The sequence below is a fragment of the Lasioglossum baleicum genome, chromosome 5, assembly GCF_051020765.1.
Source record: "Lasioglossum baleicum chromosome 5, iyLasBale1, whole genome shotgun sequence".
NCBI classification, from domain to species: Eukaryota; Metazoa; Arthropoda; class Insecta; order Hymenoptera; family Halictidae; genus Lasioglossum; species Lasioglossum baleicum.
In genome coordinates this window covers 1,538,288-1,565,838 of record NC_134933.1, presented here as the reverse complement: position 1 = coordinate 1,565,838, position 27,551 = coordinate 1,538,288, and the positions used below count along the sequence as shown (strand labels likewise).

At 39.7% G+C, this 27,551-nt stretch overlaps 1 protein-coding gene across 1 annotated transcript; it reads right to left on the bottom strand.

Moving 5' to 3' along the window:
- Nucleotides 1-4,376: 4,376 nt before the first annotated feature.
- On the bottom strand, nt 4,377-27,274 carry LOC143208826 (integrin beta-PS). The gene is made up of 15 exons (XM_076423669.1): nt 27,125-27,274; nt 21,979-22,184; nt 21,668-21,898; nt 20,386-20,494; nt 20,123-20,293; nt 18,777-18,875; nt 18,534-18,698; nt 17,363-17,521; nt 17,018-17,149; nt 14,482-14,781; nt 12,588-12,809; nt 8,825-8,941; nt 8,556-8,748; nt 7,319-7,458; nt 4,377-7,235 (listed from the first exon to the last, which is right to left on the bottom strand). Exons 1-15 carry the CDS (start codon nt 27,272-27,274, stop codon nt 7,161-7,163), a joined length of 2,469 nt encoding a protein of 822 aa, XP_076279784.1. The 3' UTR covers nt 4,377-7,160.
- Nucleotides 27,275-27,551: the final 277 nt, after the last annotated feature.

Sequence of the window (27,551 nt, the reverse complement as noted above, 5' to 3'; positions counted from 1 at the left end):
ATCACATACTCACTGCAACATACTTTAACTCGGCACGAGCCTTACGTTGTTTACAGTAATTTATATTTTGTATTTGTCATATATTTTGTGTTTGTTATATTGCGTTTATATTTATACATTACGTGTTTGCGTTTATTTTTTGTGTTTGTTATATCTCGTTCGTGATAAAACATATCGTTTTACTAATATTTGGTAAGTACATAAATAGTTGGACATTTATTATGTTAACTATTTTCCGTGTTCAACATTTCTTCCTTTATTATTCAGGTATTTGTTATTTATTAAGAATGGAGGCGTTCCGTACAAATCTGAATTTATTATATTCATTATTGTTCACATTTCACTTTGTGCTTTATACAGGTACCATAGATTGTGAATTTATAAGGAACAGACAAATTTTCTCCGGAGGCTTTGGAAAATCAAGAAACAAATTTTATTCAAATAGCGATTTCTCAAAAATTTAGAAGAATAATATATTGACTAAGCTGAGTGTATTCCGTTTCGAAAAAATTTGCTGAAAGTTGTTAAATTTGTAAATATGTTTCCAAAATAGTAAAAAAAGATATTAAATAAACGAAAAGTATAACACATTATACATTATTAAAAAAGACTACATGTTAATAACCTACACCCCAAATTTCACGTCGATATCTTTAATAGCTTAGAAGTTATACCAAAATGTCACTAAATTTCGCGTTTTGGACCACTGTGCATCGCTTTCATAAGAAATGAAGGAAAGCCGAGGGGAAAAATCTGTCGTAAAGGGGCGTAGTGTTCCGAGTGGGCGTGGCCTCTTTGCTCTCGACTCACCCAAAACGAGTATCACACATGTTCGTTTCAAAACCTCTATAGCCTTCAGAAAATTGCTTTCAAACGAGGAACAACTATCTGGTTGTCTGTTTAACTTGAAGAATGGAATGGCGAAATCACGTGGCCCCTCGTGCCGACGCCAATGGCCAAGAGGCAACACGATGGATGCACCGTGGAAGCAAAGAAGGGCAGTCTCGAGTGGGTCCGGACCCGACAATATGCCGAACGGAGCGAAAGCTCGAAGCGGGCCGACAACGCCGGCCCCCGAGGGCTGATTGGACCGTATTTGGTTGTAATTAAGGCACCGGCGGCGGCCATTAGCGACCGCGAAAACGAACAACATTGTTCCGCGGGCGAAAGGCGAGCCGCGCCACACCACGCCGGGCCACGACGTTCCACGCGTATATCAAATTGCGCAAAGATCCTGTCTTACCCTTTTCCGAGCGGTTCGTAATTTCGTTTGCGTTGCCGATCGGTCGTGCCCGCCTTTTTGCTCCCGTTCCTGCCGAGCCATTGGCGCGCCGGAACCAGAAACATCGTTTAAGCACTTTGTTGCGAACTGGACAAAGCAAGGCAATTCTCGAAAACGATAATGAACTCCCCTCCCCTTCAGCATCGGCAAGAATATACCAACCTGAAACTACTTTCACTTCTTTTTTTATTGTCCAGCTGATCGAGTAACAGTCTCTCGTTTAATTGGTAAGTTTAGCCTGTTTTCTTATATCACACATAGTCCAGTCAATGAATACCCATAAGGGGGGCGTAGAGGGAAATGGAAGGAAACACAATTTTTAACTTTGGGACTTTGTTTGGACTAGTTAGGAGGTAAACATACTAAACGTCCCTACTCCTAGGAGGTGAGCGTGCTACAAGAGGAGCACGCGTAAAAGTCACCTTTTCCGGTTTTCCGCTTATATCTCGGAACCTATGTGTCCTAGCGATAATACCATTCCATACAAAATTAAAGCTGACAAAATGTGCTATAAGATTGGTTCCATTCAGTTTTTCGCTATCTCACATAGTTTCCGAGATATCCGAGCTCAAAGTTCACTAATTGTGAAAAAGAAATTTTTGCCTTACTTGACTAGCTTCAGCACATGTAGTGAACTTTGAGCGCGGAATCTCGGAAACTAAGCGAGATAACGAAAAAGTGAATTGAATCAATCTTGTGGCACGTATGGGTTGGTCTTATCGCTAGAACGCATAGTTTCCGAGATATTCGAGCTCAAATTTGACTAATTGTGAAAAAGAAATTTTTGCCTTACTTGACTAGCTTCAGCACATGTAGTGAACTTTGTGCGTCAATATCTCGGAAACTATACGAGATAGGGAAAAACTCAATTCAATCAATCGTATGGCACATTTTGTCAGCTTTAATTTCGTATGGAATGGTATTATCGCTAGGACGCATAGTTTCCGAGATATATGCGGAAAACCGAAAAAGGGGACCTTCTACGTGCCTCCCTGCTCACCTTCTAGGAGTGGGGACTTTTAGTATGTTTACCTCCTCACTAGTCCAAACAAAGACCCAAAGTTAAAAATTGTGTTCCTTCCATTTCCCTCTACAACTTTTCGTTGACCGGACTAACATGTATATTTTAATAACATAAAAACTGTTTTGAATGATGGTACGATAAATTTGAGTGGTCTCTGAGGGGAGTGACCATTCGAGTGCAAAAAGTTATTGCGTACATCGTATAAGTCCATTATCCAATATAATACGTGTGCACACGTGTGACAGTAGGCGTGGCAGCTAGACTCGAAGCAGTGGTGGGGGTCACTACAGCACCAATCTATCGTGCGACTCTTTCCTAGACAACTTGTCACCTCCTCGCAGGGTGACAGAAGCTAGGCCAAGTAGCCTGAGCCACAGTAGGAGCTACCAATCGAATTCCCACTGGCCAGCCCGTGCAACTTGTTATTCCGGTGCAGGACGACAATGCCGCACGACTGTCGTAATTGGCAGATATCCTCGGGGGGTGGGGGTGGCCGCCGATACAGGATGAAGAGATTTACAATGTTCCAGGCCGTAAAATAATCAATAAAATCTGTGCAATGTAAAGAAACGGACGTGCGGCGGTGATTTAGTATGCGGAGCGGCCCGGCTCCGCTATTCACTCCTCTTGCCCCGACAGCCCCCTCCTCAGCTATCCTTAAGGCCCGACCACGGGGCCTTGCTGGTCCAGTTCGCGGGATCGTTGATCCGGTTCGAACCCGACAACGAAACAACGAATCCGCTCTCGGAATCTACCTGCGCAATTTGTAGCAGCCTTTTTAAACGTCGCCTCGACTTCATTGTCTACGCGGCTCCCAACGGGATGCACTGAATTATGGTTGGCCGAGATGTCGATACACTTGGAGTGACAAAGAACGATCCCGAACCCGGAAATTCAGAAAATTATGAAACTTCGGGGTTACAGATATGTATAGTGTATGTGTGTGAATTTGGACAGCAAAAGAATCACATAATACATATGCAATACACATCTCCAAAGTTTCATCATTCTTTTAAATTCCGGATGCAGGATTACCTCTTGCGAGAAGCAAAGGTTCAAGCGAACGGTTTCGGTCCGCGTGCCTCGAATATCGAAACCGCGAATGCGACGCTGGAACGCGAGGCGTGGCTGTTAGGCGTCTTAGGCCTCTTAGGCGTCTTGTTTCGAGGTTTACGAGGCGCTAAGCAGCCCGTGATTGATGACGGGGGCAACCGACGAGGTTACGTCAGTGAAACGATCGAAAAACGCGAAAAAATCGACTCTCCGCGGACCTGCCCGTTTCGAAACCGACGCGACGGTAGACGATCGTTGCGAGAAACGGGAAGGCTGGGTTGGGTGATCGATCGTTCACACCTCGAATGCCTTGTCTCCTGAGAATTCTCTGCATGACTTAGACACAAATTGTTGCGTCAATATATTAAGTCTACTAATTTCTGTTTCATTTAATGAATCACGTTGATTGCATGGAGTTCTTCGGTCTGCTAAATTGCCCGTCGAAGAATTAACCCTTCTGTTGGTTTTCAGTATTTGGAACGGAGCTACCTTGGGGGTGAGTCGAAGCAATTTTGCGTTAGGGGCACCGACACAGGGTAATCAAGTCGTATGGGCGGACCGATCGTCAATGTGGGTAGAGCTTTAGGTTTCTGGTGGGAAATACATAGCGAATCGCCGCAGGGTCTTGCAGCAGGAGCCGACTATGGTGACGAATTTACGAGCTCCTTACGAGGCTGCCTTCTTCGAGCGTGGCGAGCAATAAAGTACGGGGCCAGAGGATATTCGAAACAATCGGCCCGAGAGGCCAGGACCTATCTCCACGCGAAATCCCGGGATCAAATTTAAAATTGATTTATGGCTGATCGCGAGCCGACCTTCGGCTTCTCGCCCTCCATCCTCTTCTTCGTTCCTCGTACTTCCTGTTATCGAAACTTTAAAAATCTTGTGATCCATTGACGTGTTAACTACCAACTTAGTAGCCTCGGCAATCCCATAAAGTCACAAGAATTTATTCAATGAAACTGCATATCGTTATTCGTTTTTATATGGTCGACATTACAAAATTTATGAGAATTGATTCGATAGATTTCTTTATTCGAGTAGATACATTCTGCCAAAAAAGTACCGGGAATTGGTCAATGAAACACAAAATATGTATTATTCATCCATTGTATCTCCTTCAAAGTAGACCCCTTTCGAAATCATACACTTGTGTCAACGAATAACCCAATCATCAAAACATTTTTTAAACTCATTTTTTCGAACCAACTTCAGTACTCGCCGCGAATTCTCTTTTATGTCATTTATCGACTGAAAACGGGTGCCTCGAAGTGGTAATTTGAGTTTTGGAAAAAGAAAAAAGTCGGCCGGGGAGCCATATCAGGTGACTGCTTGATAAGATTTGTTGAGTCTTTGGCCAGAAATTCGTTCACATTGATAGCCTTGTGAGATGGTGCGTTATCGACCAGAGCGAGGCAAATCTTTCACCACATCTCCACCACTTTTAAATGCACTGTACCACTCATACGCCCGTGTTTCTAATAAAGTCGATTCACCGTAAGCCTTGTGTAACATTTTCAGCCCTTCGGCACACGAAGTTCCATTTGCAATGCAAAATTTAAGACAGATTCTTTGTTCGATATTTTTATCCATTGTAAAAATCGCAAAACACACTTGAGGTGATCTGACAAAATGGCGCACTGTAAACAAACTAAATGACAAGTGACGAGAAATGATAAGTTGTGCCAACTTAGCGACAAAAAGAATTTCAACAGTCTCTTTAAGCGAGCTTTTTAAATGATCGATTCCCGGTACTTTCTTGACAGAATGTATTATGATACAAATCGCACAGAATCTAAACAAATACAGTGCTCTTATTTCTATAAGATGGTACAGGCCAGCCACTTGTAGAGGATGAAGGATGCTTATAAAACACATAAATAATACACTACGGGACAAAAAGATAGCACACATCGTCTATTTTTCCTCATTTAGTACATTAAACTGGAGAAAATTAATATTTTAATATGTCAACATATTTTGACATGGCTGTACATACAATGTACTGAATATCATCCACAATATTTACTTCAATAGAATTTTCGAAATGAAAACGTAAATATTGGGGCCCACAGCGGGACAAAATGATAGCACAAATAGCAGTTTTACATTTGTCAGTTGTGCAGAAATTACTGAAGAGCAAACATTCATTGCAAAACGTAATTGATAAAATGGGTACTAGTTTCTTTCGTGCTTATTTAATAAAACAACATACTAAATCGTTAAGATTGAGTGGTGGAAAAGAACTAACTTAAGGAAAGGAAAAAACTTAAAGGGAGAACAAGATTGAATTACACAAATATCAAAAACTGCCAATAGATGCCGAAAAGTTATTATGAGCTTGTTAAATAATCCTGAAAATTACGGGAAAATGAATAGTTCTGGCCGCCCACAACGTTTAGCTGCCCGTGAAAAACGTGCAACATTGAGAACAGCATCAAATTCGAGGATGACTGCAAGACAAATCGCCGAAAGTGTTGGCGTAAACTCTAAACACTAACGGAAAGTGGTACGTTGTGTTTTACAAAAATACAAGCACTTAGCGTGAAGAGAATTGCAAAAGATACCTTGGTTAAAGATGGAGCAGAAAGCGATCCGCTTACAATTTGCCGAAAAGCATATTAATATGAGGACAAAGCGGCAAAGAGTCATGTTTACTGACGAAAAGAGATTTAATTTGGATGGTCCAGACGGCGTAGGCTATTACTATCATGATTTGAATGAAGTACAGCAATTTTTAAGCCGTCGCCAAATGGGAGGCGGCTGTGTGATAATTGAGGCCGATATTGGATATTGGGGTAAAACAGAAATATATCAAATTTATAAAAGGACGAATGAATAGTGAACGGTATATTGACATGATAAATGAACAACTAAACACTTATGCTGTAAGGATTGCTGTGAATAAACACATTTTACAACAAGGTAATGGCGCAGTCCACGCGGCGAAAGCGTCCAGGAAATACTTTGTTCAAAAATTATTCGTGTTTTGGAGTGGTCAGCAAGATCGCCAACCTCAATATTATTGAAAATTGTTGGGGACATCTTGCCAGAGCTGTGTACGAAAATAGCTGTGTATATTAGCCAAAACAGTATTAAAAAATTGAATAACTATTTACCAAACCGAATGATTAAAGTCGTTAGCTGTAACGGAGGTCCTACAAAATATTGAGCATTGATTTTTATCGATTAATTCCGTTATATTTCAAGTTTTTCATTAAGTGTGCTATCATTTTGTACCTCTCTATATTTCGTTAATAATTCTTCTTTATTCAATAAAAATAGATAAGTTAACGAAGCTTTGTTTCATTTCATTCATATATGTTGAGAAAGACACACTAAAAATATGTGTATAAAAATAATTGAATTTCTAATGCTTAATAAACAGAAATTACATTAATTTCAAAGTGTGCTATCTTTTCGTCCTGGAGTGTAGAATACTGTTTAAATATCTCTTATATTTTAATCAATAAATATTCCGGTTGTATTTTCTCGTGTGCTAAAAATGATCTCCCATAAAAGAATCTTCTAATCAAGAACATGATTAGGATGTTTACTGATTATGAAGATAACATTGAAGGAATTAGCAAAAGGATTGTAGAAACGTAATTCCTGTCGGCTGGACTTCCCACAGACAGCAATTAAGTAACATGGCGTCTCGGATGGTTCGTTTCGCGCACCTTCCGCGGCGCTACCTGCCGCGTTCCATTCCCCTTTCGAATGCAACGAGCCCGTTCCACCAAGAAAATGCATCGAGATCGAAATTCTGTTCCGGAGAACTAACTCCATTCCCACCTTAATTTAATCCTTCGTACTTTCGTGGAACGTGGGGTTCACGAAGGTTGACGTGGCTTGCTTGTACAACGGGTTATCCCCCTAGAATCAATGCATTCATTAAGATAACTCGATGAATTCATTAGGTTAAAGTATGCAGAACGAAAAATTCGAGATATTCTTACCCGGTTCCACTTAGCTAGTGCTCTCTCGCGCTCGAACTTGGCGAATTCTCGTTTATCGTAAATCGTCGTTAATATTTTCCATATTAGAAGCATCAGAAACCCGAGGAACACCGTGCTGGCTACCAATCCGACTGCAACGCCTGCGAAAAATGGTTGCCAAACATTCCTCAGCACTTTTTTGTCGATTAATTTTGAGCACATGTAGTGTTCCTATTTATTAGGAGCTCTACGGAAAAATAGAAGCTCGGCGAAAAATAAATAGACAGCGGATTTTATGCATTTATGACAAGAATGAGTAGGTGCACTTTAAAATAGTAATTTCAAAATACTATTATATTATTTTCAACCTATTAAGATTTTTGATAAAAGTTTTGATGGTTTTTCATAAAGGAAGAGGAAAGAAAAAGAGAGAAGAATGGGACTGGTCAGGCAATAGTCTAAAAGAAGTGAAGGAATTCAAATACTTAGGGTATAATTTCCAGAAAAACGGGGGCAGAGAGATGCATATAAGAGAAGTTACAGAGAAAGCAAGAATAGCAATGGCACAGATATGGGGAATTGGACAAAGAAGGTTCTAGAACAATTTTGAGAAAGGAATGAGAATATTTAGAAGCATAGTGAAAAGCATCTTACTGTACGCGTCAGAAATCTGGGGATGGATGGAAGCAGAGAAAGTAGAGAAAATATAGGAAAAATATATAAGGTGGACTTTAGGTTTGGACTTGAATACACCAGCCTATCTAATTTTGGAGGAAACTAAAACGGACAAAGTAAGGATAGAAGCGGGGAAAAGAGCAATAAAATATGAAGAAAAAACGAAACGGTTGAACAAGAATACATGTAATCCCATTTTGAGGCGGAAAGGCAAAAAATAAATCTATTTACTACTATTTTCAACCTGTTAAACATAGTAAGAAAGAAAATAAATTTCTATTTCACTCCAGTTTGCTGTAATTTATGTAGAAAATTTTCATTTTCCATAAAGATCCGTTGTCTACTCATAAACTTAAAAATCACCTAAAATACGTAAAATTCTCTATAAAACCATAATAATGTTCAAGTGTACTTCCAAAACGCATTTCCTCTTCTAATAATTCTAATGAGTCAGAAACAATATAAAAACATCATCGGATTCGTCTAATGTTTTCACAATTACGTATCTGATTTTTACGGATCTAGCTCTTATCATAAATGCATAAAATCCGCAGTAAAGTTGCCGATGCTGTGATTCCCTCACCAAACACGTTGATGGGCTTCGGACACGTCCTCTCCTTCTGAGCGAGGATATTAAATATCTTGATGTCTCCTCCAGTCCCATCTCTGTGCTGATGATACTTGAAAGTAAAAGTGCAACCCGCGTCACCTGGTGTGCGACAAACCCTGGCTCCAGTATCCAGATCCTTGACCGAGTCCTCCTCGACAACGTCCACCTGCACGTCATTTAAAAAATGAATACACACGCAGCTACGCAGAAATAGTGCTCCATAAATCATTTGAATCTCTCACGATGTCAATTTGATGGGGACAGGTGTCGCATTTCCCATTCTCGGCGTAGCGACCAGTGTTGTAGGCTGTGCATTCCACGCAGTCCTTCAGCTCGTCGCACCATTGTCCTGGACATGTCTGGAAAGAGGATAAAAGTCAGCCAGAAAACACAGACTAGAGGAACACGTTTGGCTATCGAATAAGTTTTACCAATAGGTAAACTTACTTACCAGTAAGTAATCTGCTCTTGCATTGGCATGAATTTGGCACCAAATTTGACGCCAAATAACGACCCATCTGTTTTTGTATAAAACTTCGTACAGACCTGAACAATTCGCCGAGCATTGCGTCGAACGGCAAACGGAACGGAAAATCGAATTTAAAGTTTAAGGGGCCGGCACGGCGCGGCCGTGCAAGAGTGTGCGGGCACACGCACACATCGCTAAATTCGCATATACGTATATGCAATTACAAAATGACGCTTCAACGTTGCAATGAGGAGTTCAGAAGTGGTCAATTGTGATTCCTAAAAGTCAAATCTATAGTGCTTCGGTGCCCAAAATGCATATTTTTACGTTATAGAGGAATAATTTGTAATATTCGGCAGACACCGCCTGTCACAAATAATAATACAGCACCTCGAGGTTTCGAAATTTTGTACTAGTAGCACCACTGTCTCTTTCCTAAACTTTCCTATCGCGCGGTATATGTAGTTCGATTTTCCGCTGGACCCTCATTTTTTCAGATAAATTGAAAAATGTCCTCAGAAATTGGTGCAAAAGTGGTGTCTCTCCGTCTTTAATGATTGTTTGAACATGTTTAAACAATCATAATGTATTCCTGTATTCGGGAAAGTCTACAGAATCTTTTGCTGTAAGGAACAATTCAATATCTTTTATAATAACATCATAATATTTGTTTAAAGTTGAAAAACATGTTTTTTTTCAAAGTCATGTTTCTCAAAAACTGTGCGTCTAGGAGAAAAATTCAGTACAGATTCGGAATCTGCGCAAAAAACTCTATAGGAACCACCCAACAGTAATTGTGGAACTAAAGTGTTGAACACTGTTATTAGAGGATTAAAAGAATAGGAGTTTCGAAGCTTTGAACTTCGAAATTTCGCTGCTAAGTAAGTTATATTGTATTTTATACAATTACAGACACTACTACTTTCCGAAAAAACACCACTACAGCTAAAAGATTGATTAAGGCGGTAGTATACCCTCGGATTGTAACTAGAAAGGGACTAAAATCTTACTAGAAAAATGAGTCGAAACATGGGTTTGCGCGCTTCGGTTGTTTGACCTTATTTGAGCAGATTTTGGGCTGGGTGAGGGCCCATTCTAAAAACGAAGGTTCATCACACTGCGCTCTGGCCATGATTTTAACGAGATTATGTTTATATCTAATAACATGAGGGCCCAAAGTAGAGTAAAAATCTAGGGAAAATACCCGCAGATTTAAATGCATTTTTCTGTCTCCAAAAGACTTTTTGACTGCTATGATGTCCAGAGCGCTCTGCGTTGAACTTTCCTCTTTAGAATGAGCCCCCACCCAGCCCAAAATCTGCTCAAATTAGGTCAAACAACCGAAGCGCGCAAACGCATGTTTCGACATGTAATCCAGTCAACGAAAAGTTGTAGAGGGAAATGGAAGGAACACAATTTTTAACTTTGGGTCTTTGTTTGGACTAGTTAGGAAGTAAACATACTAATAGTCCCCACTCATAGGAGGTGAGTGGACTGCAGGGGGGCACATAGAAGGTCCCCTCTTTCGGTTTTCTGCTTATATCTCGGAAACTATGCGTCCTAGCGATAAGACCATTCCATACAAAATTAAAGCTGACAAAATGTGCCACAAGATTGATTTAATTCAGTTTTACGCTATCTCGCATAGTTACCGAGATATCCGCGCTCAAAGTTCACTAATTGTGCTGAAGAGTTAGCTAGTCAAATAAGGCAAAAAACGTGAGGCAAAAATTTCTTTTTCTCAATTAGAGAACTTTGAGCGCGGATATCTCGGAAACTGTGCGAGATAGCTGAAAACTGAATAGAATCAATCTTATGGCACATAATGTCAGCTTTAATTTTGTATAGAATAGTCTTATCGCTAGGAACCATAGTTTCCGAGATATAAGCAGAAAACCGAAAAAGGGGACCTTCTACGTGCCCCCCTGCGCTTGCTCACCACCTAGGAGTAGGGACTTTTACTATGTTTACCTCCTAACTAGTCCAAACAAAGACCCAAATTTAAAAATTGTGTTCCTTCCATTTCCCTCTACACACCCTCCTTATGAGCATTCATTGACTGGACTAATGGTTCCGACCCAAAATCTAGTAAGATTCTAGTCCCTTTCGAGTTAAAATCCGAGGGTATACTACCGCCGGGGCTAGTATACCCTCGATTTGTAACTAGAAAATTACTAGAATCTTACTAGAAAAAGGGGTCGAAAAATGGGTTTCGTACTGAACGTTGTTTGACCTTATTAGAACAAATTGTGGGCTGGGTGAGGGCTCATTCGAAAGAGGAAGGTTAGACGCAGCGCGCTTTTCTCACGAGGTTAACGAGATTATGTTTATATCTAATAATATGATGGCCCAAAGTAGAGAAAAAATCTAGGAAAAAATCCCGCAGATTTCAATACATTTTCTGTCTCTAATAGACTTTTTTGACTTATGAGATGAGAAAAGCGCGCTGCGTTGAACCTTCCTCTTTCGAATGAGCCCTCACACAGCCCACAATTTGTTCTAATAGGGTCGATCAACGTCTGGGCGCAGATCCATGTTTCGACCCATTTTTCTAGTAGGATTCTAGTAAATAGCAAATATCTAGCAAATAACTAGAATCTTACTAGAAAAATGGGTCGAAACATGGATCTGCGCCCAGACGTTGATTGACCCTATTAGAACAAATTGTGGGCTGTGTGAGGGCTCATTCGAAAGAGGAAGGTTCAACGCAGCGCGCTTTTCTCATCTCATAAGTCAAAAAAGTCTATTAGAGACAGAAAATGTATTGAAATCTGCGGGATTTTTTTCTAGATGTTTTCTCTACTTTGGGCCATCATATTATTAGATATAAACATAATCTCGTTAACCTCGTGAGAAAAGCGCGCTGCGTCTAACCTTCCTTTTTCGAATGAGCCCTCACACAGCCCACAATTTGTTATAATAAGGTCAATCAACGTCTGGACGCAAACCCATATTTTCGACCCAAAATCTAGTAAGATTCTAGTTTCTTTCTAGTTACAAATCGAGGGTATACTAGCCCCTTAAGTTACAACTTCATGCGATTTGAAGACTTCGAAACTTCGTGCACTTCGAAGACTTCGAAACTTCGAACAGTCGAAGTTTTCTTCGTTCCTTCGAATATTCGAAGAGTCGAAGCTTCGGAAAAAAACAGCCCTAGTAACAACCCATCGCTGGCCACGCGTGCTGCTCACGGCCCTGGCTCGTAAGAAGAGCTAGACTAGGTCCGCTCGTAGTGCGACCGACCTGCCCTCTATGACGAAGCCAAGGCAGGCCAAGGTTTGGTCTCCATTTCGCTTCCATTTGACATGGAATTTTGGCACCAAACTTTATAGGCAATCTGTTTCCGCATTAGGCTGGGTATTTGCGATAGATTTTGATCTGCAGAGTCGGAACAAATAAGGACCAAATCCAGTTCGAAACATATCTTGGCGCCAAAATGACCGTCTTTTGATCGCAAAGTATGATTGCAGACATTTGGTCTTAACCTGCCTGAGTAGATTTTGCTGACTGGGATGGAATGAAAGATGTATACTAACCGGACACTCCTCGCAATACCGTCCCGAGTACCGGATATTGTCCTTTTCGTGGCAGTGGCAGTTACCGCAGACACAGTCGCCCCGTCCGCTGCAAATCTCCGCGGCCCCGCCGTTGGAGGGCATGCATGTGCTGTTCGTCTGTTCGCAGTCGCAGGTTTCGCCGCCCCATCCAGCCAGGCAATTGCAGGTACCGCATTCGCACTTGCCCCGGCCGCCGCAAACCTTAAACGCAAACGCGACGACAGATGGAATAATAGAATCCACACGGCGGACGCGTGTAATTTATCCGCCGCGGCGAACCAGCACGCCGCGCCGCGCCACGCAGGTTTCCTTAAAGGGTAGAATTATTCAACCAGCGGATAAACGGCTACAGAAAGACACACACAGGCTTTTCTTTAGCCCTGCCCGATAGCTAGCAACAATCTTTGTTCGCTTTGCTCGTTAGCTGACATTCCTGTTGCTACGTCTGTCTGTCAAGTCGAAATCAGACTCTATCAGCTTTTCCGCGTTGAATTAGGTTCGATCCTACTACAGGGTCTGTCCGGAAAGTAATGCGACCACATTTTTTTTTTAAATCTATTGAACATACGAGTACAAACCTTTAAAATTCTTTAAAGTAGGATCCTTGGGCGTCCACCCATTTTTTCCAGCGCGATTTCCATCGCGATTTCTCTCGTAGTACCCTTGTCGCAGCCTCGTCGAGCACTTCCAACCAAAACTTTTCGATAGATTACGGGGAAAACAGTAAACGGTACTTCTTAGTTGGATTGCAACACTTCCTCAACCCCCGTACAGTCCTGACTTGTCTCCCGTCGACTTCTTCTTGTTTTCAAAAATTAAAGATGTGCTAAAAGGATGCCATTTTGAAAGCGTGGAACGCGTCAAAGAGGCTGTGACGAGGGAACTACGAGAGGTTCCAAGAAACGCCTTCCAGGGAGTATACGAAGCATGGAAATCGCGCTGGAAAAAATGTGTCGACGCGACGCCCAAGGATCCTACTTTGAAGAAATTTAAAGGTTTGTACCCATATGTTTAATAGATTTTTTTTTTTAATGTGGTCGCGTTACTTTCCGGATAGACCCTGTATGTTCTCAACGGTGTAAATAATTTAGATACTACACACTTTTTAAGTAAAAAATGATTAGTCGAGACTACAGTTTCCGTATATCTATGATCGTGTTGCAATTAAATGTATTTGTTTATTACACATACAGGGTGAGTCGCCTAACGTTCGTACCTCAAATATCTTTGTTGTTTTTAAAGATACATTAAATGTCTTGAGGACAAAGTTGAATGGTAAAATGGAGCTCACACGATACCAAAAGAATTTATGGTTTTATGTCATTTTTGTTTAGAGATGTCAAGAGATCCCCCTTCATTTTTTTTAAACATTCAATAACATTGAAAGACCTTAATATGTGTACTATAAGTCTCACTCGTGATAAACGCGTATTCTGCTTTCACATTTTAAATCTTATACGTTTTCTCTGTCCGTGACCTTGAATGACCTTGAACAATTATAGTCACTGAATTCGTAATGATAGGGTCTATCATTGTGGGTGTTTGAACAAGCATGGTTCCATTTTTTTTTTAAAATGAAAGTAACCTTGATATCTCTAAAACTATAACATAAGAACTAAAATCTTTTGGTATCATGTGAACCCCATTTTACCACGTTTTTATTAGCTCGCTTTCTTGTCTGTTTGTCTGTTTGTCTGTCTGTTTGTTACCATTCAACTTTGTCCTCAAGACATTTAATGTATCTTTGAAAACATCAAAGATATTTGAGGTACAAAGGTTAGTTAAATCACCCTGTACATACTTCTGGTTCAGTCATGTTGCGATCAAAACGATTATGAAAATTTGCAGGTTCGTTTCGAGGAAATGTACGCACCAATCCACCGCTGCGTTTGCAGTAGAAGTTATCGCACTCGCAGTACTTCCCATAGTAAATCTCCTGCGGGTTCGGTCGTGTGGCGCACTCGCACATGGCGCATTTGCAAACTCCACGGCCGCTACAGATCTCGGTGGTTTCGTTGTTAGGCTTGCATTCGATCATGGCGGCTTCGCTATCCGTACCAACGTCGTTTCCCTTGCACTCGCAATGTTTCCCGTAGTAACCTTGGTTGCAGGCGCAAACACCGCAAGTCAGGGTACCGTTTCCTTTGCAATCTGCCGAGCCCGCCTTGTACCCCTGCGTTTTCATCGAATAATACATACATATACAGTGAGTGTAAAAAGTATTCGTATGCCCTTTTAAATAGAATAACTTTCTTATAATTGCACCAAACAACCTGACTTTTTATAATCAATTAGAAGCATTAGTTGGTAAGACTTCCCAAATAATTCTAATTTACAAGGTTACATGTGTTACGGATGACGAACAGGTGTTCAATGTCATCTCTGGCAGGAACCGTCCTAGATAAACGAACAGAGCCAACCTAGATAAATCTACATAGCTGTTTAGCTTACTTTAGGACCTAAACATACGCACGACCAACTGATCGTTGACAATATACGAATGTTCACTTGAAGGGTACTGACAAGTACCACCCGTCATTGCAGGAATATATAAGCCCTAGCATTTCTATTCTCGTGGGCTAGTACTGTTGTAATTACGAATCGTGTCGCGTCGTGCTGCATCTCGGAAGTCAACTACCAGTGAGGTCGGGCTAAAGTTTCCTTCGAATCAAAGTTTAATCGTATAGTACAGTGATTTGGTTCGAAAAAAAGAAGTTACCTGGAAAGTTTTCCGGGAGGATTGAAAATGGGTAATTTTATAGATTTCGATGTGCTCTTTCCGAATTTCAACTTTGCCACCTCATATCTTCGCCGCTCGCGCCGCCATATTGGAAAAATGGCGCCTAATAGCAGTTTTTTGACAATATCTCCTATCCGACTCATTTTACGATAAAAACATTCATATACAAAATTAAACTAGAGAAAATTTCCTACAATTTATGTAATAACAATTTTTTTGTAAAATCAATAGTTTTGACGTACGAGCAACACAATAGTTTTGTCATTTTTGTAAGGGAACACGTACCAGTTATTTTTCAGGCTCGGCAGGTTTAGTGTTAATACTAATTTTCACGAATTTAGTTAACCTTTTCGAGACTGCCAAAGTATTCTACAGAAACTTGTACGATCTTGAAACAGCGATGCCAGAAATGTGCAACATTTCACGCGCATGTGCGACAAACAGTAACGTATCTATGATGAGGTAACAGAGCCCTGAGGCAGCTATCAATATAATTTCTGATATTTACGAAGTACAGTCCTAAACGGAGGGTTTCGGCACAAGTATCAGTTCCATGGCATTTTTAGCTAGGAGCGCTAGTGTGTTTCTCAATCTTCAATCACTGTTTTACCGATTCAGTCACTGTATCGGTAAAATATCGGTAAAACAGTGACTGAAAATTGAGAAACACACTAGCGCTCCTAGCTAAAAATGCCATGGAAGTTCCATGATGGAACTGATACTTGTGCCGAAACCTACCGTCACCGACGAGATGCTATTAAAGACTGCCAGCCCCTGTGTTATTCCGCGAGACCAGTAAGTGGGCGCGAGTGGGCGCGGGGATAACGTGAAAGTTACAGTGATCTGATATACCACATCGCTAAAAGTTCTAAATAGTGCCAAAATAGTGCCAAAACATCGTCTGAAATATGGCGGAGAATGTAACATTTAATAATAATCGATATGGTTTCGTGATAATTCGCATTCTCACCGATACATCGCGACGAGAATCTCCTCAGTGGTCTTCTTTACCGACAAAATGCTGTCGTTGGCCTTCTGTTTCTCTGGATGGAGCCAGAATATATCATAGAGGGCGTAAGAAATACCGAAAAATTCGAGTCCCGCCAACTCCCATAAGGCTGGCAGTCTTTAATAGTATCTCGTCGGTGCTACCGTTTAGGGGTGTACTTCGTAAATATCAAACTGTGTGTTTAAACACGTATAGTTGAACATAATAAAGGTGACATTGTATGTGTCCCTGAATATTCGTATGTATATTTCTTTTTCTATAAGAACCCTAAATCTCTCGATATTTAAGAAAATGTATGTGTCTTAACAGTGACAGCACTATCGCGCAGCCCAATATTTGTCGAACTCCGCTACATACTGCCGAATAATGAAAATTACACCTCGAAAACGCAAAAGTAGGCCATTTTAGAAATCATTCGCAATTGGTGGGTCTTTTATCTAGCGATTGTGACTACGTAGGGGCCCCAAATGTGCGTTAGCGAGACGTAGTTTGTTATTTACGAAACCCTTGCAACCTCGTGTACGTATACGTACCCCATTTCATCGAGAATCTTACTTACTATACTGAGACTAATCGCCGCGCATACGCGAGAAATGTTGCGCATTTCTGGTATTACTGTCTTGAAAGAGCTGATGAGAGTTGACAAAGGATTATTCTCACAGGATTTCCTGGTCGCTCGCAAGGACAGTCGCACACGATGTTCAAGTCGATCACCAAACTCTCGTTTAAGCCTCTCGGCTTTATCTGCATTGTCTGTTGCCATTCCCTGGCATCTGCTGGACACTCGACCGCCTACGACAAAATAGATTTGCTATTAATTAAAAAATCGACTTCGATGAGTCGTAACAATGTATTTCTTCTTTTAATAGTTTCAATAAATGGAAAATGATGCAACAACATTCTTGAATTCTTCTGATGTCCTCATCAGTCGATAGTCAACTGATCTATTTTTGCCATAAGTGCATATTAATCGGCCGTCTAATAATCACATTTTCATTGATGTACCTTCAAAACTACTTCGAAGTGAACAACGTTTCCCACTCGCAGACCTCCGCATTCCCGTCGTTCCTTTAGTTTTCCATTGGTCTCCAAACATCGAGAGAAGTATTTCACGTCGATCATCTTCGGTGCGTCATCTGTTAATGCCACGGACTGCACTAATTTCTAAAAAGGACAGAAGTCATCGTTTAGACATTTCTGGAAGTTTATGTAAGTACAGTGAGAGTCAAAAATGAGTATACGCCCTATACATATGCGATTCAACATTATACAGGGTGTTTCGTCTAAAACAGGACACCTAAATATCTCCTCTATCTCTGAAAATACAAAAAATGTTTCTAACATAATCTAAATGGTTTCAAAAGACGAATCAGATGGAAGAATCGTTTTTTATAAATTGTAATTTTTTATCGTTTTTTTAAAGTCACTCGTGTTTTTTTACATAAGACATTTTGTTGTTAGTGTATGTTATAGCAAACATATTATTGTGCATTTATCCATATTCAATAGCACGACCTTGAAATGACCGTGAACTTTAAAATTTGCTAATTAATGCAGAACTTACTTTCAGCGACATTCAGATTTCAACGGTAACAGAAGTTCGACCATGAACTTGAACTTGTAAATAAACACATTGTATCATTCCTCTGTGTACATTTACTCTGTATCATTCCTCTGGGTACACGATTTTCGACAATAAATCGTGAAAATCTGCAATTTTTACCATCTTTAAACGTTTGTAGCTCATTGCAACGTTGACCGATTTTGACAAAATTTTCAGAATATATTTAATTGACACATATCTACAAAACGTATTTTTTAAATTTTCAATATAGGCTCACATAAAAAAGTTAAAAAATCATCTTTTAGTATTATTTCACATCCTTTAGTAAACTAATTGCTGTAGCTTCCCAAAAAAGTTCACATCGTATAGTACAATATTAAAAAAGTTATCGTCTTCTTTAGAGCGGTCTTAAACTTTTGTCCGCTACAGTATATCTAATAATTGTTAAATAAATGCCGTGTTCTCAAGGTGTATACTCACTTTTAACTCTCACTGTATATGCTGGATACAAACTGCGACAAAAATTCGAATGAATATGGTCTCGTCATTTGCATCAATATAAAATAAACACGTTTATTGCATCGCGATTATAACATTAACGATCTCTTTCACCTTGTATTCTCCGCTAATAAGGGCCACCACGTTCCTCGAGTCCTTGTCGATGATTCCAGTAGATGAACCACCGATGCTCCGGCTAAGCAACTCGTAATTCGTGCTCACGGACTTGGTGATCGCGAAGATGATGTTGACATTATGCTCGTGTGCCATCTTGTTGATCTGTTTGCGATGGTAAAGTCTTATATAACAAGGACAATTAAAGTTAACCGTCTGCGATTCGTTCAAGGAAATCTATACTTGAGATATCGAAGGGTAATCTTGCAGGAGCGAGTACGTGTAGAATCCTGTCTCGTCCAAGTGGCAGAGGCAGTCGTTCGGCTCGATAATCCCGGCGAGCTGAAAACAAACGTGATCGCATCATCCCTAGTAGCATTTATGGTCGGCCAACGGGAGCCAACGGTTGGGAATTGGTTGGAATATGGTTAGTGGTTTTGTCTACAAATCTCGAACATAAGGCGTACAACGAAAAAGTCACATTTCACGAAAGAGTCGACTTTCTCATATCGATTTCTAATAATCTCAAATCGAATTCTAAATGTCCATCAACATCGAAGCTGCAAAAATTAATGTTCGTTCACAAAAACTGTAGTTAATATTCATAAAGATAGACAGTTGGGATGCAGTATTTTTCATCTAAAAACTACTTCTTTTTATCGAGGTGTCCTAATTACCCTATTTAATATTTCTTCTGGCTCTTTTGTGTAAATGAACAACAGTTCTTTGGGGTAACAATAAACGCTGTTAGTTGAGGATGTTTGCTCGCAGTGTATTAGAAATTAATATTAATGGAATGAATAAAATCTATACACTTTCTTAGAATTTGCAAGGTATATCTTTTGATGGACCTAACTGGACCTAATCGGATAAATCAGATCATTTTCATTAGACCTTCCTCTACATATCGCAATAAAAATCGTATCCGACCCGATCCGACCGTGGAAATTATGATTGTTTAAAGTTATCGGGACGTGCCACCTGACGCATAGCAACTCACATACAGTAATTAAATACCATCCAACTATGAATATTTTTGCAATTGCATTAATAGTTCATACCTACCTAAACCTTTAACTTTAACGTTCTGTCTGTATTTAGTTCTGTATGCAGTTGAAACAAAATCTTTGGAGAGATCACAGTGATCCATATTGAGAGAACTTTTACATATTTAAATGTTTTGTTTTAGTTTTTTACGTTTCTACAGTTTAAGTTCGGTTTAAAGTTACAGTTTAAGTCTTACAGCCCGGATTTAAGCCCGACGTTGGTAATTAATTTTTCTCCTTTTTTCCCCAATTTTTACCGTGGAAATACATTGTTTATATGTATATTACTTATGATATACTATAAAAATAACTGTAACAGAAAAGATCAGAATTATGTTTTGTTGGCCATGATCGTTGGCCCACCTGCATAAAAGGGCGACATTTCTAACGGTTCGCTTCCAATATTGTAATCATGGTCCAACCAAATGCCAACCATAAATGCTACTACGGAATGAATGCAATGGAATGCAATGGAATGCAATTCTTGTCAGCAAAGGGATAAGTTTGACTGTTATACAAGAAAAATAGTATGGAAAGACGTACTCTACCATCTCCAGCGATATGAGATACTGCATCTGTCGAGAAGACAATGAGATGTCGCGCATTCTGTCGCCATCCGATCTCCTTGGTGCAGACTATAGCTTGCATCATGGCGTCCAAACCACCTTCCGGTGTATCCAGATTGCCGGACAGTGGAGCTTCTTGCACACGGGACTGCAAAAGATAAATAATTAATCAGTATGAAAATATTGTAATCAACTAGCAACCCAGCGACTTCAAAAATTCTATCAAATCAGAGTAGTTACTTTGAAAGAGTGTATGTCATTAGTCAGCGGCATCTGATTCTTGTAACCATAAGGAGACGCGCATGGCACGGTTATTCCATTTCGTATCGTGGTGCATGGCACGTCCCGTCTGTGGTAGTAAAACATTAATTAATAGGTGAGCTTTTCAATCGAAATAATTATGGAACTACATAACTACATTAGTTTCCTCTCGTTCAGAACTTCTCTCTCTCTTTTGTTTCTTAAATTTCTAAATTATATAATTTTAAGTTGCATGCATTTTCAATCAATTAAATATTTACAAGTCTTAAACTAATGACAATAACGATTTTGCTCGATATTTCCTCTGGAAGCAAGGTTAGGTTCCCTCTTAGTGCGACCGACCTGCCCTCTATAACGAGGCCAGGCCTTGTCCTCGATTTGAAATCCACTTGGTAATAGTCCAGTCAACGAAAAGTTGTAGAGGGAAATGGAAGGTCCCCTTTTTCGGTTTTCCCGCGTATATCTCGGAAACTATGCGTCCTAGCGATAAGACCATTCCATACAAAATTAAAGCTGACAAAATGTGCCACAGGACTGATTCGATTCAGTTTTACGCTACCTCGCATAGTTTCCGAGATATCCGCGCTCAAAGTTCACTAATTGTGCTGGAGAGTCGAGTAAGGCAAAACACGTGAGGTAAAAATTTCTTTTTCACAATTAGTGAACTTTGAGCTCCGGCATCTCGGAAACTATGCGAGATAGCGAAAAACTGAATCCAATCAATCTTATGGCACATTTTGTCAGCTTTAACTTTGTATGGTATGGTATTATCGCTAGGTCATATAGTTTCCGAGATATAAGTGGGAAACCGAAAAAGGTGACTTCTACGTGCCCCCCTGTAGCCCGCTCACCTCCTAGGTGTAGGGACTTTTAGTATGTTTACCTCCTAACTAGTCCAAACAAAGTCCGAAAGTTAAAAATTGTGTTCCTTCCATTTCCCTCTACGCGCCCCCCTTATGAGCATTCATTGACTGGACCAGGCTTGCCATATTCCGCGCGGTACCAGGCCCCTTACCGCTGCGCCCCTCGCCCATCTGCTGGGCTAAGCAGATGCTCCCACTGGCGAGGAGTGGGGCAAGCCAGGCGGGCTTAGCCCAGCAGATGGGCGAGGGGCGCAGCGGTAAGGGGCCTGGTACCGCGCGGAATATGGCAAGCCTGGACTGGACTAAGATTGCTTACTGGGATACGAAATCGAAAAATGATCACGCTACCAGTAATTCCAATGTTAAAACCACAAAGGCTGAAACACAGAACAACGTACTTTCCCTCTTGGGTGTTGGTCATAGGCAGTACGACTTTATCAACAAAACTGCCGAATCCCAGACGAAAATTGGAAGTAAGCTTCCTCATAGCGTCCGCAATCTTCAGTCCAGTTTTCGATAATCGATCCCTGTACTCCTCCATAGATCGCGATAGATCCATCAGATAGTACAAATCGACTGGATAATCCTCTGCTTGACTGTAGCTCAAAGTCATTCGGTACTCCTCGCCTGTATGGAACATAACGATATGTAACCAGAGTCGTTTTCGCGGAGAGATGATTTGATAATGATGCAAAAATGATACGTTCCTCGTCGCAATCTCAGATGAACTTTCTGCGGTCTGATCTGGACAGGGTCAGTTCCTTTCATCGAAGATAGTGGACGATCTTTGTCGATGATGAACGAGTTCTCGTTATCAATCACGTTTGACAATGGACACCAGAGATCGCGATCTCTCCGATACTTTTCTCTGGTGATGCAGCGCACCAAAACGTGGCTGGACCTTTCGTTCGACTCCTGGAATTGGATCCTCCGGGTTAGCAATCTCGACAATCCCATAAAATCAAGGTGCAGTTCGTTTAGGGTAGGAAATGTTGAACAGTTCCCATAAAATTCCATAAAAAGCAAGGTAAACTAGAGGGTTATTGTTGCTCGCTCGCTTCGCTCGCTCGCGAGTAGGGTTGTTTTTGCTCGCTCGCTTTGCGAGCTCGCGGATAGGACTGCTCTTGCGAAAGGGTTAGTGGTACGCATGGCTAGTAGTACCTATAGCTATTAATGTTTTTTTTTTATTTGGTGTGTGACTCTCCACGAGCCACACAAAGAACTTCCCGATTCGTTAGTTGCAGTATATTATTATAATTATTTTTAGTACGTTTTAAGAAGATTATACGTTTTCAGGGAAATTCAATAGTTTTCTACTTATCAAAATGTTTGCTATATGGCGTCGCATTAAACGAACATCGCAGGCTCGTTGCTGGCTTGGTTCCTTGTTATAGCATACTAATGTTGCAAAATAAATTGTCTTAATTAGTTTTTCGCAAACGATATAACTCCTCATTATCCGGGTTTGCAGTATTGATCTTGGTTTTCTTCGATACTGTTAATTTAAATTGTCCCAAAATATATAAACCGCGCTCAATTTTGAAACTCTGCTCAGTGCTACATACAACATTTGGAAAGTTCGCCTTTCTGATTTTTTAAAATCCAAACATACTTTCTCGTATGTTTGTCCCTGACTTTTATGAATCGTAATCGCTTCAGCAGGAACCACTGGAAATTGACTACGTGTGATTTGATATTTTTCCTCACTCGACATATTTACTTGATTCGATATTTTTATTATTGGTGTAAAATTTTGATCAATATTTGCATTTTTCATATAATCACGATAACGAATTCTTACTTTCACTCCTACTATGGTCAATTGAAAATCTAACCACAATATAGACGGAATTTTAGTATTTTCTTGGAAAGTAATAAATTTTAATATTCCGCATGTGTGTGTGTGTGTGTGTGTGTGTGTGTGTGCTCCATTAACCAATCCGTTTTCAACATCAATGTTATTAATAATTATCATATAGTTTATATTAATTTTCAATTTAATCTCAGTTAATAATTCGTTTTGGACTGATTGTTTTTTTAAAGATTGTAATATAAATTTTTTTTGTACTTTCATCGATATTCTTTGAAAATGTATTCTCGGGAGTAGAGAAAATTAACTCACTCTTGCATTGGGATAATTTTCGATTATTGTAAGCGGAAACATTTTTTTTTTAATTTTTGTGCGATTACGTTTGTTTCTTCGGTGGAAACTTTCCGTTCTCTCGTATAAATTGCATTGTTGAATTAACTTCTTTCGAAAAAACTAAAAAAACTAAAAAACTACTTGACCAAGATGGACCAAAATTTAATCAGCTCTAAGTTACAGCGGGGCACATCGATTGCATCATTCATCATCCTGATCGCGGTGTTACTTTTTCTGAAAACGTTAACGAAAAATTTGATTACATAGAAACGGCCATACGCACGCACACACACGCGCGCGCGCACACACACACACACACACACACACACACATACGAACATTTTGCTGAAAATAGTCTAAAATGACTGCAATGACCATGAAACGTGAAGATCTGCTAAAAAATCGATTTTCGATTTTCGGAGTCATTACAATAACTTCCCTATAAAATCGGGAAGTTAACAATGTAGCGGAGAAAACATTGAACAGCGAAAAGGTACCGAATATTTGTTCACCCTTTTTACATTTAGCAAGATAATTCTATGAGATCCACGGTTTGACCGCCGAAGTGACAGGACGTGTTTACGGTGAGGCTCTTGAGTAAACGTCTACACTCCGGGACAAAAAGATAGCATATCGTCTATTTTTCCTCATTTAGTACATTAAACTGAAGAAAATTAATATTTTAATGTGTCAACATATTTTGACATAGCTGTACATACAATGTACTGAATATAATCCACAATATTTACTTCAATAGAATTTTCGAAATGAAAACGTAAATATTGGGGCACACAAGCGGGACAAAATGATAGCACAAATAGCAGTTTTACATTTGTCAGTTGTGCAGAAGTTACTGAAGAGCAAACATTCATTGCAAAACGTAATTGATAAAGTGGGTACTAGCTTCTTTCGTGCTTATTTAATAAAACAATATACTAAATCGTTAAGATTGAGTGGTGGAAAAGAACTAACTTAAGGAAAGGAAAAAACTTCAAGGAAGAACAAGATTGAATTACACAAATATCAAAAACTGCCAATAGATGCCGGAAAGTTATTATGAGCTTGTTAAATAATCCTGAAAAATACGGGAAAATGAAGAGTTCTGGGCGCCCACAAAGTTTAACTGCCCGTGAAAAACGTGCAACATTGAAAACAGCATCAAATTCGAGGATGACTGCGAGACAAATCGCCGAAAGTGTTGGCGTGAACTGTAAACACTAACGGAAAGAACGTACGTTGTGTTTTACAAAAATGCAAGCACTTAGCGCGAAGAGAATTGCAAAAGAAACCTTGGTTCAAGATGGAGCATAAAGCGTTCCGCTTACAATTTGCCGAAAAGCATATAAATATGAGGACAAAGCGGCAAACAGTCATATTTACTGACGAAAAGAGACTTAATTTGGATGGTCCAGACGGCGTAGGCCATTGCTATCATGATTTGAATGAAGAACAGCAATTTTTAAGCCGTCGCCAAATGGGAGGCGGCTGTGTGATAATTGGGGCCGATATTGGATATTGGGGTAAAACAGAAATCAAATTTATAAAAGGACGAATGAATAGTGAACGGTATATTGAAATGATAAATGAACAACTAAACACTTATGCTGTAAGAATTGCTGCAAATGAACACATTGTACAACAAGATAATGTCGCAGTCCACGCGGCGAAAGCGGTGAGAAAATACTTTTCTTCAAAAATTATTCCTGTTTTGGAGTGGTCAGCAAGATCTCCAACCTCAATATTATTGAAAATTGTTAGGGACATCTTGCCAGAGCTGTGTACGAAAATAGCAGACAATTCAAAAATATTAACGATTTAAAATAGTGCATTTTGGACGAATGGAAGGATATTAGCCAAAACAGTATTAAAAAATTGAATAACTATTTACCAAACCGAATGATTAAAGTCGATAGCTGTAACGGAGGTCCTACAAAATATTGAGCATTGATTTTTATCGATTAATTCCATTATATTTCAATTTGCTATCATTGCTATCATTGCTATCATTTTGTACCTCTATATATTTCGTTAATAATTCTACTTTATTCAATAAAAATAGATAAGTTAATGAAGCTTTGTTTCATTTCATTCATATATGTTGAGAAAGACACACTAAAAATATGTGTATAAAAAAATTGAATTTCTAATGCTTAATAAACAGAAATTATATTCATTTCAAAGTGTGCTATCTTTTCGCGCCGGAGTGTATCATACTGCACTGTCCACTTTTCTCCTTCCAAAGACGTCGCTTGGCTATCTCTAGCAAATTAAGTGAATGCCTCAATGTTAATAAGAATACCAGCTAAGTCACATAACATTTCTAAAATCCATCAATATGTACCATACCCTCTAATCATTATACATATATGTATAATAGCTGCTAATTGATCTTTCCACAATGTACTTGTAATTAGTTCTAATTGTAAGTATAAGAATCTAAACTTGTAATTCACATGTTCTAATTCTTGTGGTCGCTAATGAACTTGATGTTGATGCGACCTTAAATAAATAATAGAAAAAAAAACGATAATTCTATGTCTGTTTTCTGGAGATGTGACACGCGAAGCGTTAACGCTACGACCAGGTAAACGCTAAGTGAATAAGTTGCGTTACTTCGAGAAAATTTACTGAATAATTTCACGCAAAATCGCGTCTTCATAGTACGCACATGTGGAATAAAATGTCTGAAACCAGACAGCTTGACTCGTCCGCTGAATCTAATGTTAATGTCAGTTCTCGCTCGCTGAACCTCGCCTGTGCACGCGACATTATCTTCAGTGTTCCATCTACCTCGTTAATTTACTAATTAATGTACGTCCTTTTTCTACCGCTTTCTGCGCCCATAAAACTAAATTCACCGAGCTTGTTAAACGTAATCATTGTCGCTTGTTAAACGTAACGATTTCTAGGAATTTCATGAACATTTATGGTATTAATCAGACAAGAATGAACGTTTAAACTCGGAATCATTTTTCCAAGAACTCTGAATAACTTTTCACGTTCTGTTAACAATCTGAAGATGATATATAGTTGCCAGTGAACGTGTTCAACAAGGAAATCGGCACGTCTTAAATAAGTACTTCATAGAGCGTAATTATAAAAGATTCTTTTGACTAGAATATTACTAGATTTTGGGTCGAAACTATGTCGAAACTATGTCGAAACATGGGTTTGCGCGCTTCGGTTGTTTGACCTTATTTGAGCAGATTTTGGGCTGGATGAGGGCTCATTCAGAAGAGGAAGGTTCAACGCAGTGCGCTCTTCCCATCTCATAAGTCAAAAAAGTCTATTAGAGACAGAAAATGCATTGAAATCTGCGGGATTTTTTCCTAGATTTTTTCTCTACTTCGGGCCATCATATTATTAGATATAAACATAATCTCGTTAAAATCATGAGAAGAGCGCAGTTCATTTAACCTTCCTCTTTAGAATGAGCCCTCACCCAGTCCACAATTTGCTCAAATAAGGTCAAACAACGTCTGGGCGCAAACCCATGTTTCGAGCCATTTTTCTAGTAAGATTCTAGTTCCTTTCTAGTTACAAATCGAGCCTATACTAGCCCCTTAAATCCAGTTCGTAACAAATTCTAAACGTTTTGTTATTTTATTATTTTTCTACTTGCTTCGAAGGGGAAGAGGCCGACGCGTACACTTCAGGGAGATGGTTAGTGCATGTCGTGTGTTATAAAGTGAATAATAAATTGAATAATCACCGTAGAGGAGCACCAAACGCATCGTGGTGTCTGCAGACAACTGGAGCAAGTCTGTTGAGACGCGCAAAGGCTCTCCGAGTCCTTGTACTCGGCGGAGATCAACGGGAAAAGATGAATCCCAAGGGTCAGAAGGATCTTCCAAGAAGTCATTGTTCTTCGTCTACCGTCGCACTAATTTACTTTTGGTCAACCGAGGTGCGGCAAACTGAGGCCTCGAAAGGATATTCTAGCATCGTGCGGAAACGAGACCGAGATAAAAAGACACGTCATTGAGGAACGATTTCTTCCGTTCGAAATGATCCACTGAACACTGTCCAACCGCAATCACTGTTAATTGTGCGTTCGTCACGTATGTTTCAGACGTTGTGATCCACCGTTCGGATCAATCTGACTTGAAAATGAAACTCTGGTTTTAATTATTATACGT